The sequence below is a fragment of the Melitaea cinxia genome, chromosome 17, assembly GCF_905220565.1.
Source record: "Melitaea cinxia chromosome 17, ilMelCinx1.1, whole genome shotgun sequence".
NCBI lineage: Eukaryota > Metazoa > Arthropoda > Insecta > Lepidoptera > Nymphalidae > Melitaea > Melitaea cinxia.
This window is the reverse complement of record NC_059410.1, coordinates 923267-937683: the sequence shown is the minus strand read 5'-3', so window position 1 is coordinate 937683 and position 14417 is coordinate 923267. Positions and strand designations below refer to the sequence as shown.

The 14417-nt window shown below is 38.4% G+C and overlaps 1 protein-coding gene across 1 annotated transcript in view; it reads right to left on the bottom strand.

Moving 5' to 3' along the window:
• Window positions 1-4232: 4232 nt before the first annotated feature.
• Window positions 4233-14417, bottom strand: part of LOC123661775 (ran-binding protein 9) — a 54668-nt gene continuing 44483 nt past the window's right edge. Inside the window, exons 4-11 of the mRNA XM_045596714.1 lie at window positions 14045-14229; window positions 13112-13224; window positions 11627-11778; window positions 11181-11328; window positions 10343-10423; window positions 6075-6190; window positions 5433-5544; window positions 4233-4491 (exon numbers count right to left, since the gene is read on the bottom strand). Coding sequence (XP_045452670.1) covers window positions 4358-4491; window positions 5433-5544; window positions 6075-6190; window positions 10343-10423; window positions 11181-11328; window positions 11627-11778; window positions 13112-13224; window positions 14045-14229 — 1041 coding nt within the window. The 3' untranslated portion in view covers window positions 4233-4357. The remainder of the gene's footprint in view (window positions 4492-5432; window positions 5545-6074; window positions 6191-10342; window positions 10424-11180; window positions 11329-11626; window positions 11779-13111; window positions 13225-14044; window positions 14230-14417) is intronic.

The window sequence follows — 14417 nt, the reverse complement described above, 5'->3', positions numbered from 1 at the left end:
AGACCCACAAGGACAGACAACCAGTCCGGAAGGAAATATTTGTACAAATACACAAATGAAATGAAAACATTTATTTCGTCATAAGGTGATATACACACTTAACGAAAGACAAAATTAATAGTACAAATAAATTTAAAAAAAAAACTCGACAATAATTAAATAAAGTTAAGGTAGCAAAAAAAATCAAACAATAAAATAAAAATTTATATCTTAATATTGGATACATTACTAACTTAGTTAATATACCCAGTGTTATGAGCAACCTTATATATACAACCTTGTAGATATCGATCCCGTGCCGGAAGCGATCCCGCAAACGCCAGTACGCGAGCGCGTACACGGTACACGCACCACTGCACCAGAGCGATGTCCAATATAAATCACTACATTACTACCCGACTACGGCAAAGGATTATAATTTCAGCAATCTATGTATATATGTTCTTCTGTTCCCTCATATCTCCCAAACTACTCATATTTAGACAAATGAGGTATTATTAGAAACGTTTTAATTGTCCGCTGATTATAGGCCATATGGTGTCACATTATATTTAAAGGGCACAAAGTAACGTAATAATTTTCTAATGTCGAAGTCTGTTTTAGGTTTTTACATTACATTGAATCACGTATCATGGATATATACATAATATGTATATAACACTTTAATACAATGAATTATTTATTTATGAATTATTCGGTAAGCAGTTTCAACGTGTTGGTTGAATTTGACAACAGGGATGATGTCATGACTCATGGTTGGATTCATTTTCTTGCACCTTTAGTTTTTTTTTTTTTTTTAATGAATACTCTTAAAATAATCATTTCAATTACACTGTCTTTCAAATTATTATTGTATGAATGAAATAATAGACAGGCTTAAGTTGATAAGGATTAATACTGTATTTTTAACCGGCTTCCAAAAAAGGAGTTCTCAATTCGATTTTTTTTTACGTATGTTACCTCAGAACTTTTGACTGGGTTGATCGATTTCGATGACTTTTTTTAATGGAAAGGTGGTGTGTGTCATGTGGTCTAAAAATAATAATAAAAATCATTTATTTCTATAATCTCTAGTACAAAACATCACCGAGTCTTCCCAGTAAGTAGTCAGAGACACTGTAATGGGAATGACTCGCTACCTCCCTTGCGGATGAACAAGACTATATGGTATGCTAAGACTATACCGTATGTTGTATTATACCGCACTAGCATTTATCCCCGGCTTCGCTTGCATTGAATTTTATTTTTAAAACAAAAGTATTACATGTTACTTCTAATAGCTCCACGAATATGTGTACAAAGTTTCGTGTTGATCTTTTAAGCAGTTTTCGCGTGAAAAGCGTAACAAACAAACTTACATTCACATTCATAATATTAATTAGGGATTACTTTTCACTGGGTGTGCCGATTTTGATGTTTCTTGTTTTAACTGAAAGCTGCTACTGGTCATATTGTTCCATTTAAAATTGTTCGAGATCTGATGCTAACTTTTTGAGGTATCTTTTATAACGCGTATTTACTTGACTACTTTTTCGTCTACTTACGTGGTATTACTTGTCGATGTAATTGAAGTTGGTTTGTTTTTGTTTCGTTTGCGAGCAAACACAACACAATTATTCCAACTCTTCTACTATACATAAATATGTGTGTAAAAAAGGACCTTGATCCAGCAGTAGAGCGTCCACAGATTAATTCAATAAATCATATTATAATATGTATTATTTTTTATTTGTTACCTGTATTTGGTAAGGTTATAATAAAACTTCAAGAACACCATTTAAACACAATATATTATTAAAAAAAGAAAACAATACAGTATAAGAACAATATTGTAGAATCATCTTTACAGAGCCACAGCTGACGTCGAGCGCCGCCTCCCGGACAGACTCACACACAAAAAGATCACAATACACATATTAACAATTAAACACAAACCGTAAACAACGACGCCTCGATCCACAGATACAAAAATATTATCATTAAAAAAAAGACAATACTAATAATGTTTGATTCGAAGATTTTTGTTATGTAAGTCTGTCCGTTATGCTTGGACCGTTAGGTCTTGATCACTGCTTTTAGATTACAGAAACCACTGACACACGACAAAAATATCAAGACGCAAAATTTCAAAATGGCGGCTGGTAAAAACGTCCATAGTCTAAAAGCGGTGACGTTTCAATTTTTTTAATTAATACATCTTAATCATTTCTACACGCAACGATCTCGAATCCATAATTCTACGTTAGGTTGCGGGCTGGCACTTATAAGTCTTTCACATCGACCGATGATCGTCGGTAAACAATAATGAACAACATTTTTCACAATCGTCGAAAAACATTGTTCGAATACGTTTCGAACCTTACGAGACGTCGACGACACGATATTACGTTTAATATTAAAATCTCGTAAAGATCAAACGTCGAGTGCCAGGTAACCGTTTACAATGTTATGTTATACATCTATATATATTTATAATATACGCTGACAATATACACAACGCATAGTCCATCCACGTCACGTAATACACTACATTCGAAGTTCTCAAATAAAACTTTATTATCACAACGTCCGTTATCGTTACACGAGCACACTTTATATATTTATATTATGTATTGACCACGTCGCTCCGAACCTGAACGAGAGCCTGACGTAACATTACGACACTACAAGATCACTTATGTCATGATACCATTAGGATCATAATTGCGTGCGTTAAGCAGACGTTACAATCTAAAACTAACTTATTTAAAGTGCACGTAATTATGCTCCCTATAGCGTACATATCAAATTGATTTCGTTAAACAAAATAGAAAATCTAAGTATTATTGTTATTCATTTTATTTTTTAATTTTTTAAATTTCTAAGATGCCAGTTTTCGTTCTACCCTCGTTAGTGGTTTAAATCTTTCGAAGCAAAAGCGAGCCTTAACAGCATCGGATCATTTGTTAAAACTTCGGGTTGGTTGGCTCTACAATATTTGACACTAAGGCATCGTCTGTGCGTAACAATTGCTAAGGGAAATTGATTTTTATTTACAACGACATAAGCTCTACGTTAAATTCATTATATTGATATATATTACAATAAAATGCCCCTCCACTTGATAGTTCATCTGAACCTCCCAAAGAATGCGAAGAATTTTGAAAATTAATCAAATGTATTGAGAGTCGCTCAAATACTTTCAAAGCTTCGGTTTGATAATGCCACAAGATTATTCAAATTGGCATTTAGCGATCGAGTATTGGGTCACCAATCCGCCTGCCCAGCGTGGTGACTATGGGCAACACACATGAGTTCACGCCATTTTTCGGCGCGAACTTGTGGAGGATTATGTCCAGCAGTGGACTGCGATAGGCTAATGTGACGAATCGAGCGTTTTAAAATCACGAGTCAGGTTTATTTCTTTTGATGGAAATGAAAAGTAATTTAAAAAAAAAATTAAAATCAACAATCAGATAAACTCGACAAAGATTATGCAGCACAGACAAATTTACAGTCAATCTGATTTATTTAAACATTTAAATGTTCGATGTAAATGTTAAAGACATTGCCGCTACATTTGATATTTCACAACGACAGACACACAACGCTAGGTTATAATTATCTCACTTAGGAAGGAAGCTTTAGGAGGTGAGAGATTTGGGCTATCAAAATATTATCAGAGGTGGTCGATAGTACGGTTCGAGGGTTCGAGATTCGCGTATCTGCCTATTGTACTATCAGGTAATTGAGGAAAGATCCAACTTGGCCCAAATGGCAAATCTTTCGCAGAAAATTCTAGAAAAAAAAAACTTTGAGCAATCGCACGATTATGTTATGGGATGGATGTAATTTTTAATTGGCAAATCTCTCAGATGACAATGTGAATAGCGGAAGTAGCCGAGCCGTCTAAGTGTCCCGTTTAGGAGGTGAGAGATTTGGGCTATCAAAATATTATCAGAGGTGGTCGATAGTACGGTTCGAGCGTTCGAGATTCACGTATTTGCCTATTGTACTATCGCGTATTTGAGGAAAGATCCAACTTGCCAACTTGCCCAAATGGCAAACTTTTCGCCGAAAATTCTAGAAAGAAAAAACTTTGAGCAATCGCACGATTTTGTTATGGGATGGATGTAATTTTTAATGGGCAAATCTCTCCGATGACAATATGAATAGCCACGTATTTGAGGAATGGCCAATCCAACTTGGCCCAAATGGCAAATCTTTCGCAGAAAATTCTAGAAAAAAAAAACTTTGAGCAATCGTACGATTTTGTTATGGGGATGGATGTAATTTTAATGGGCAAATCTCTCAGATGACAATATTGATAGCAGAAGTAGCCGAGCCGTCTATTGGTGTCCCGGGGGGCCGGCTAGCGTCAGCGGCGCAGCAGCGCGGGCAGGTCGGCGAAGGCCACGGCGCCGAGCGAGGCGCGCGCCATGCGCCGCAGCAGCTCGGCCGCGTGCGCCGCGCACGCCTCCACCGGCGACACGGCCGGCAGCCCCTGCCACTCTGCGCACCACCCCTCACGTAAGCTTCTCTCTTTACGGACGACCGCTCTGGTCTAACGCGCCCACGGTTGCGAATTCGATTACCGCTCCCAATGGATATTTATCTTAATATTTATTTATTTTCATTTTTTTTTTATGTCACTAAGTCGGCAGTGACGCCGCGTTGGCGCAACGATTACAGCCATGGATTGTATCTGTTGCGCTGGTGGTTGCGGGTTCGATCCCCGCACGTGACAAACATTTGTATTGGCCATACAGGTGTTTGCCGTGGTCTGGGTGTTTGTGCAGTCCTTGTGGGCCACCCCACCGTGCCTCGGATAGCACGTTAAGCCGTCGGTCCCGGTCGTTATCATATACACCTGATAGCGATCGTTACTCATAGTAGGGAATATATCCGCCAACCCGCATTGAAGCAGCGTGGTGGATTAAGCTCTGATCCTTCTCCTACATGGGTAAAGAGGCCTATGCCCAGTAGTGGGATATTACAAGCTGAAACGTTAAGGTCGGCAAACAAACGTACGGCTCACCTAATGGTAAGCGATTACTGTAGCTTATAAACACCTGTAACACCAGAAGCATCGCAAGCACATTGCCGACCCAATCCCCAATCCCCCCAGGAGCTCTGGTCACCTTACTCACCAACAGGAACACAATACTGCTTGAAAACAGTATTATTTTGCTGTGATCTTCTGTAAGGTCAAGGTACTACCCCAGTCGGGCTGCTCCATATTCTGAACAAGTAATTCCTGCTGTGCCCTACCTCAGTTAAATAATAATTTAATTCCAATCTGGACGTCAGTCCTCGTAGGTCTCCCCACAGTGCCTCGGAGAGCACGTTAAACCGTCGCTCCCGGTTCTTATCGTGTACACCTGATAGCGATCGTCACTCATAGTAGGGAATATATCAACCAACCCACATCGCAAAGCCGTAATAACACTCACCCAAGATAGCCGCGTTGAAGGCCTCGCAGACAGGCTCGCGCCATACGGGCTCCAACTGCCAGCCGTTAGGGCTATCCCATGGGTTGCTATATGCCAGCAAGCTAAACGCATCCTGCGCAAGGTAAAATCTCAATGATCAATCAACGATTTAATAACATTCAAATCGAATTGGTAACTTTGTAAAAACTTGTCCCACATTTACAATAAAGACGAAATTTCCCAGCCCGGAATTTCACATTTCGTCATTCTCAAAAAAAAAAAACTATAATCAATATTAAATAAAGTGAACTATACGGAAACCATTAAATAGAAAAACATTAAAAGATTTATCTCCAAGATCGAGGAGACTGATTAAATCCTGATTAGCTTTTCTTCCCCTTCCGAGGAAAATGAAATTTTTGGGTTGTCTGGACGAAATGGCTAACTAACCCTAAGTCCCCCCCTTTGTCCTTCACAGTCTGTGCCTATCTTTATGCTTTCTTTGTAATATATTTGTGGCGTACAATAAAATATAAATAAAAAAATTATTGATTATTTGCTAAATTGTTTAAAAATTTGCCTATCTTCTAACCATCCCATTTTGGCGCATACTTTACTAGGGATTAGTGATTTCCGGTCAGAACAAAAAAAAAAACAACTTACTTCCAGCATAGACTTGAGGTAATGGTCTGGCTTCAGGTCCTGGCTCATGGCGTACAAATCGCGACCGAAGGCAAGCATTCGCTCCACAGACGCCCTCGAACCGCAACCTTCGCCCTCTGTACACACAATATACTACACGACCGTTCCGACAAACAATCAAGTTTGATCTAAAATTACTCAACCGTTTTTGGGCAATTTTTAATTGCCAATAATTGGCAAAATTTAGCTATTATGCTCCGCATCAAATACACACTTTTGTAATAAATAATTTTAGACCAAACATTGAAAGCGCTTATTATGTCTATTGCATTGAATATTTGAGTAATCCATTATGAAGTTAGTAATGGCTGACAAACAGTACACTGTGAACGTATGATTGGAATAATCGTGAATACATGGACGCGTGATATTTGATACTTCTCGAATATTCTATAAATAACAGAAACATCACAAACTCATCAGTTAACATTCTCGAAGGAAAGCAGATTAATATATTATTAAATGAAATACATATAAGTACATATCAAGTTAGTACCATAATATATACACAACAGTATGTACAATTATCTCGTATATAAATATGAAGCCATATGTTTATTACATGCAAATCATTTTATTAAATATGTATGGTTATATGGAGTGTCATAGACTAAAAAAATTAATGAACAAGCCACATGACTGGTGAAGCATTAGGTAACAATGTAAGGTATATACATATATAGGCGACTCGTAACTGCGTTCCTTCAAATGGGGGGTTCTGTAGGTGTTATAGATATCGTTCCAAGTGAAAAAAATCCTAGCCCCGATTTTAAATTTTATTTTGTCTTTATATCCAAGCTTCTCTGGCAACGTACTTCTGCATAACCGTTCTATTCCATTTTTCTCAACCCCAAAAAAACGTATATAAAGTGAAATATTAATAGTAACTGTCGCATACAACTTACAGAACCTTATGGAAACGAATTCTTTTATCGTTAAATGTTTTTCATTGTAAATTATAGCCGTGCTTACACACTCAAGAAAGGTATCATGCGGAACGAGTCTATCAAAGTAGCTCGTCTATTTAAACAAAGTCAAATTCAAATATGGGCTAGGAAGTTTTTTCACACGAAACGTGTTCTATTACACCTACAGAGTGTTTACCATTTGAAGGAAGTTAAGAGTCGAACACCTTGTATAACAATCTTTGGCGTCAAATATCACTCTCGCATATGTGCTGGAAAGTATATTTTTTTAACTTTCTTTTTCAAGAACTTTAGAACATCAGCTTTTATAGTAATTAATTTATATTATTTTCATCCGAACACGTCTATGTCATTAAGTAAAACAACTATGCATAAAACATAGCGTAAAGAGTATATTTTTTTAGGCAATGTACATAGGAATCAACTTTACCTAGAAACCTTATTAAAGTAAGCTTCTTAAGTACATTTTATCGTAATTCTCCACTTTACAGCACAGAATTTTATCTTTATACACACACCATGCAGAAACAAAAAAAATACGAATAAAAATAGGAAAAGAAGAAAATAATACGTTCTCTTCTAAAATCTATAAAATTATCAAGAATAATACTTAACCTTACATACCTTAAATTTCTTGATATTTAAGAAATAATAAAAAATTAATAAGTGCAATAAAATCAAGATATTGTGAACGTTAACAAAACAAAAGTGCATTACACAAACAAAGAAAATCGCGTCAGATAACTTGTATGTCATGATGTCAATAAAACATATGTAGTGGAGTGGACTGGTTTGATGACGTCAGAAATTTCTTTCAGAATTTTTCTAACGTGATCGTCATTCGCTCATTGTGACATTTCAAAATATTAACGAATCATTTCTGAATCGTTCGTTACATTAGTGATATTTCTTGAAGACGACTCTGCGATTATGAAAGGTTTTCGGTAAAATATTTGCATCAAATTTAATTTTATTGGATTTTTTTTTTTGCGATCGTAGATGTTGATCAAGTGATATTAGTCAAGAAATATACTTAACGTGCGTGCAAAGAAAATCAACGGGAAAAGGAACGTTACTTTAGAAAGATCTACCGAAAAAACCAAAATAAAATAAAAAATAAAAAAATAGTTACAGGTAACGTGCAAAAAAGACATCGAAATAAAAAACAAGACATGGAATGGCAAAAAATACTACGAAACAAGAGTACATGACCGATAAGCATACAAAGCGTGAGAAAAAAATCAAAGTTGCGACGAAAGAATACTGAGTCGTAACGTTCGCGTCCGCACTGAGTACGCAGTAAGACGCAGTCGGAACGCAGTAAGAACGCAGTCGGAACGCAGTCGGTACGCACCGGGTCTGCAGGTGAAGAGCGCGGCGACGCAGGCCGTGACGCCGGGCATGCCCTTCACCAGCGGGAGCTCCTCACCTACAACCCACAACGCGCTGCCAGACCGCCCCCCCCCCCCCCCCCTCCCCGCAACCCAGCACAACCCCCTCGCGCGACACAGCGACCGCGATACGCTTTTTAACTTTTGTTTGTTCGCACGATTGTTTAATGCTACTAGATTTAGCATAGTCTCGAAATAGACGTAAGCGTAATCCGAAAAAAATATATCATATTAAAAATTCAGTTGCTGTTCATAGTCACTACGTATATCCCATTCTCATTTTGTGTATCCACAAAAATTGGTTATAATCTTATTCGGGATCTGATGGACGTCTGCGGCCCGAAAAAAGACAGTTGACCAAAAATCGGAAAACCGTCTTCTAGTGATCTTCTAGCGACTCAAATCAAACACAAATCAAATAGTTCTTTGTATGTATGATTCTTGTTTGTCGAGCAGAACCGACTCATGTAAACCAGAAAATGACATATCGCAGTCACTGCATCATCTAACCAAAACTTTAGTGAAGCAGACCAAAAACGAAAAATTTCGACCTGTTCCACAAAAGTCATGCCCAAGCGTTTTCCACGCGAAATAATTATAAAAAAAAGCCAAATGCAAAACTATGTGGCGACGTGGACACCCTAAGGTTAAATCAGGCATAAGAAGCTAACATGCATCCTACTTTACTTAGAACGGATCTAATTTATGAAACACCTAGGTCCAAAAATCATTGTTACTGCTACTTAGAAATATATAATCTAACCGATTTCAAAAGTGGTACTCAATTTGGTCATTATTTTATGGTTGATACCTGAGAACTTCGTCATTTACAGCTGAAGCTGGTGGGAAGTTTAGTCGTTTGGGTAGTCATCAACAATAATTAAATTTTTAATTTGTATTATGACGATTATACAAATTGAAAGAAGAAGGTGCTTTTGAAGCCTATTTGAATAAAGCTATTTTGATTTTGATTTCAATTAAGTTTCAGAAAAAAAATACTCTGAAAATTGTTATGGAGACCATAATTTTATTTATTTTCAAATCAATCTTTGTACTATTTCCCCATGGCGTAAACAAATTTTTTTTTGAAAGAAATTATTTTTCTAGTGATATGATCGTCTTTTTTACATTACAATTTTTGCTGTTTTAGTGGTGTACAATCTCTTTGAAATCGGTTTATTTGGATGATCTAAGTTTCCTGTTCAAAATTATCAACTATGGACTTAGGCGTTTACGACATAGCATCTACATGCTTGTCATATGAATAAATATCTCGAAAGCTATATTTTTATATGTTAGAAAAACTTTTATTAGTAGCCGTTACGTTAACTCAACCTTAAATCGTTATTTTTTCCAAATGCCGGAAAATATACACCTGTTTGTAAGTAGGACAAATTTTCCAAGGAAATATTTTGTCCAAATTCTGGCAGATCTTTTCGAGCCTACCAGTGTAATTGTTAATTGATTTAGAAATATTTGGTGCAAAACTAAAAAGCAACGAGCAAATAATATCGAAATATGATAAAATAAAATAACGTTAAAAATAAAACTTTTTTTATATATATAAATATTTCAAACAGATAATGGATGAAATGACGAGCAAATAAAAAATAATCCAAAATAATTATATTTACATAAAATTAATATTACATTTAAAGAAATATATCATAAGACTGTTTAATAAGTAATATTTATATCATATTACAAACAATAATTATTATTTGAAATATTAATTATAATATAATTCGTCATAATCATGTTTATTTATATTAAAAACAAATATTTCTCTTACAATTTACTATATTTACTCTGTGATATCATAAGTTATAAATCATAAGATATTTATATAAGGAGTAAGAGTAGTAGGAGAGTGGTGAAAGAGTCAGGTAAGAGAGAGTAATGTGTAACGTACCTTCGTGGGCTCCGTTAGCGGCGGGCGCCATGTCGACGTCGCAATTATGTCGTAGATCTGTGTCTGTGCTCTCCGACACACCTGCGAAATGTTTAATAATAATATTTTAAAGTAAAAGCTCGTACTTATATTTATACAATTAGGATGATGCATCAATAACTTAAATATGTATAACACAGACATGACGACGCGTTGGCGCAACAGTCAAGGCTTTGTGGCTGTTGCGCTGCCACAGACAACATTTGTATTGGCCATGCAGATGTTTGCCGTGGCCTGTGGGCGTTTGTGCAGTCCTTGTGGATCTCCCCCTGTGTCTCGAAGAGCACGTTAAGCCATCGGTCACGGTTGTTATCATGTACACCTGATAGCGATCGTTACTCATAGTAGGGAATATATCCGCCAACCAGCATTGAGCAGCGTGGTGGATTAAGCTCTGATCCTTATCTTACATGGGCAAAGAGGCCTATGCCAGTAGTGGGATATTACAGACTGAAACGTATAACACAGGTGTGCGAGATGACGGAGGTGGCGACGTTGTGTGCGTGTGTCTGTGTGTCTGTGTGTCTGTGCGCGTGTGTGTACCGTTGGTGTGCGGCGCGAGGTCCCCGTTGGCGGGCAGCGGCGGCGCGCGGCCGGTGTGCGAGATGACGGAGGTGGCGACGTTGTGTGCGTGTGTCTGTGTGTCTGTGTGTCTGTGCGCGTGTGTGTACCGTTGGTGTGCGGCGCGAGGTCCCCGTTGGCGGGCAGCGGCGGCGCGCGGCCGGTGTGCGAGATGACGGAGGTGGCGACGTTGTGTGCGTGTGTCTGTGTGTCTGTGTGTCTGTGCGCGTGTGTGTACCGTTGGTGTGCGGCGCGAGGTCCCCGTTGGCGGGCAGCGGCGGCGCGCGGCCGGTGTGCGAGATGACGGAGGTGGCGACGCCGTTGCTGTCGCCCTCCGCGCCCTCCACCCCCGCGCACTCGCCATCTACAGCCTCCTCGCACAGCGACTGCCGATAATATATACATAACCTTTATAAACTGTCTTGGATTTACAAAAATTAAATATCTTCTCCCCCAATATAAGTTTTCAACTTTCACAGTCACTGAACACTCGATCCTACGGAACTTACCGCGAACACGGAAGTTATAATGATTCAAAACCGAATCAAAAGTTTTTACCATTAATGAAATTCAAAATACAATCAAGACCCAAAGGCTCGAAGGACCAAATTAACACTAGCCAAAAAAAAAATCCTGCACACGTCCTCTGGAAATACAAATCGTCAGCAACTGCAGGTACGATACCTGCGAGTCGGAGCCGTTGACCATCTCCACGAACTGGCGGCACTTGAGCAGCAGCAGCAGCTCGCCGTCCCGCTCCAGCAGGCCGGGGTACAGCCGCCGCGCCGCCTCCACCGCCTCGCCCACGCGCCCCGACAGCACCAGCTTCGATATCCCTGCAACACGTGCCTCGTTTCTAAGCTGGTGATCTTGGGTTAAGGTCCAGATGTAGTGTATTAGCTCATTATAGCGTATTATATTATATTAGCGTATATACATATATCCTAAACCTAAGTATATGTGTATTGATTACCAACTAGATGTACCCAACCGCTAGCAATTCCTAAAGTTAGTACTAATTACCGCCGCAATTCATTTATTATTCGAGCGAGTGAACTTTTTAACAAACTGTCAATGAATTGTGACGAATTAGAATTATTCTGTACTAAGCCTCAGAACGTGAGTAGATTATTTGCTTTGGAGTTCTTCGGCCCCCGCGTCGAGGGTGCAACAAATTCTTAAATACATTCATTCCTCATCTTCAGGGATTTTTGTTTTGTTTTTGTTTTGTTTGTAGCTTTATTGTCATTGTTTCATGGTCTCATCATTTAAATAACCATATGCGAATACCTGTAAATGGCTTAGTCGAAATGTACATTTTGTACACTCATTTAATGTCTTATGTGCTGTTGGTGTTCCAAATAGAATAAAATAAAATAAAAATAAAAATAAAAAATAAATTACGTGAGTAACATATTAATAAAGTAGTCTTACTAAAGCATTCGACATGGTTTGATTTCCATCTCCCATTACAACCTTTATAAGAGACAGATTCAAAGTTCTTGGACTGAGTCAGACAACCTTTTTTTTTTAAGGTTCTCTGTCACAGACATAATTATGTACTTATTTATAGTCTTTCTACAACAATAAACAAAAGTACATATGCGTGTGTATGTCAAATACATGTGTATAATGTATGTTTTTTTTTATTATTGATTTAATGTATTTTTATACATAATTTTAAAAAATTATAAGCATTCTGCACTGCTTTTTATATAAACTATAAGTGTGCGATTCATACTCCTCCGTCTGCACAATTTTCGTAAAAAGGAGTACAAAATTTTTGCGTATGTACGATTTTTATTTTTGTGTACCCACACATTAGGAATTCTAACATCGTTCCATAGCTTAATTGGCTAGAGCGCCGATACGGTCAGTCGGAGACGCGGGTTCGAATCCCGCTGGAGCGGTCAATTTTTGATATGATATTCAAAAATGTTTAAATTTTTGCGTATTAATTTCTAGTGATTATTCAAATATAGCACATATTTTAATGACTCGTAAGTGCTACAGTCAGTCTGAATTATGCCTTTGGTCTTGGCTGCTCTAGCATGCGCCTTTCACTTTATCCCCACTCCGCGGTCAGCTGCCTACGACATGCGATAGATGAATGAAAAATTTTGGAGCGATAGAATAAGTTCACGAATAAGTTTCACTTTAATAACTAACTTTGTCTATTTTTAATAGAAGCTATGTCCTCGTCGATGGGCTGCCCGGTGGCACGCGAAAAAGCCTGCGCCGTACTGCAATAGCCGTGGTGAACGAGGTACGACGACACCATTCTGCAAGATGACACGTCAAAACATTACATATAGCAATGACACAATTACATTTTAAAACTATTTTCAAGCAATGTTGTTTCTGTTGGTGAGTAAGCTCCTGGGGGGACTTTGGGATGGGGTCGGCAACGCTCTTGCGATGCTTCTGGTGTTGCAGACGTCTATAAGCTACGGTAATCGCTTACCATCAGGTGAGCCGTACGCTTGTTTGCCTTGTCATATATTAAAAAAAAAAATGACAAGAGTTTCTTATTAAAAGGAAAAGAGAAAACAAAAGTCACCATTCTTTTGTCTGCCATGAATTAATACTAGCTATTGCCAAGGAGCCCTTCCGACTTAGTCTTTTCCAAGCTAAATAATTTTTAGCACAGTCCAAAGTTGGTCATCATTGGTATCTCATATTCTGCTTTGCTACACCTAGCCATTGCTTCCTTAAACGCCTGGTAATAACGCCCAATAAGGCGCGTTCTTTTGCTCAAGCGCACATACTTTCATAATAACCAGATTTAAAAAATCCTAGTCATTTTTTTAATTTTATTTTAACATACCAGCTACAGCAAGGTTTTTCTGCACAATCATAATCCTTTCATAGTAAATTAAAGACGTAATTACACGCTCTTTCATATGGTAACGGATAAATTTTCATATGGTAACAGATAAGTAAAACCAACAGCAGCATCCTAAATTAACGACTAGACCAAGATTAGATCAATGTCCCGGCGACACCTGTGCAGCAGCTCCTGCAACTGATCCTGCTCATCGGGCAGCGGGACCTAAATTGATGACTAGACCAAAATTAGACCAATGTCCAAAACAGCAATACCTGTGCAACACCTGCTGCCACTGGCCCTGCTCGTCGGGCAGCGGGAACTCGTCGATGGCGAGGCGCGTGCGGGCCCTTAACTCCCGCAGCATGTCTTCAATGTCGAACACGAAGGGCTGCTGTCCGAAGTTCGCGTCCACCACCTCGCCCGGCGTTTGGAGCCCCACCGTCGGGTACAGGTTGGGCTGAGGAACCGACCGGCACAAGGTTGTAATTATGACACATACATAATCTAGTCACGTTACATAAAAATGTTTTCGAAGTATACTCCTTGACAAACGAAGCGTAGTATGAAAAAAAAAAAAACGAGAGAGAAAAAACGAAACGTAACTCTCTCTCTTTCTATCTCCACTAACTTATATCTCCCTCTCAA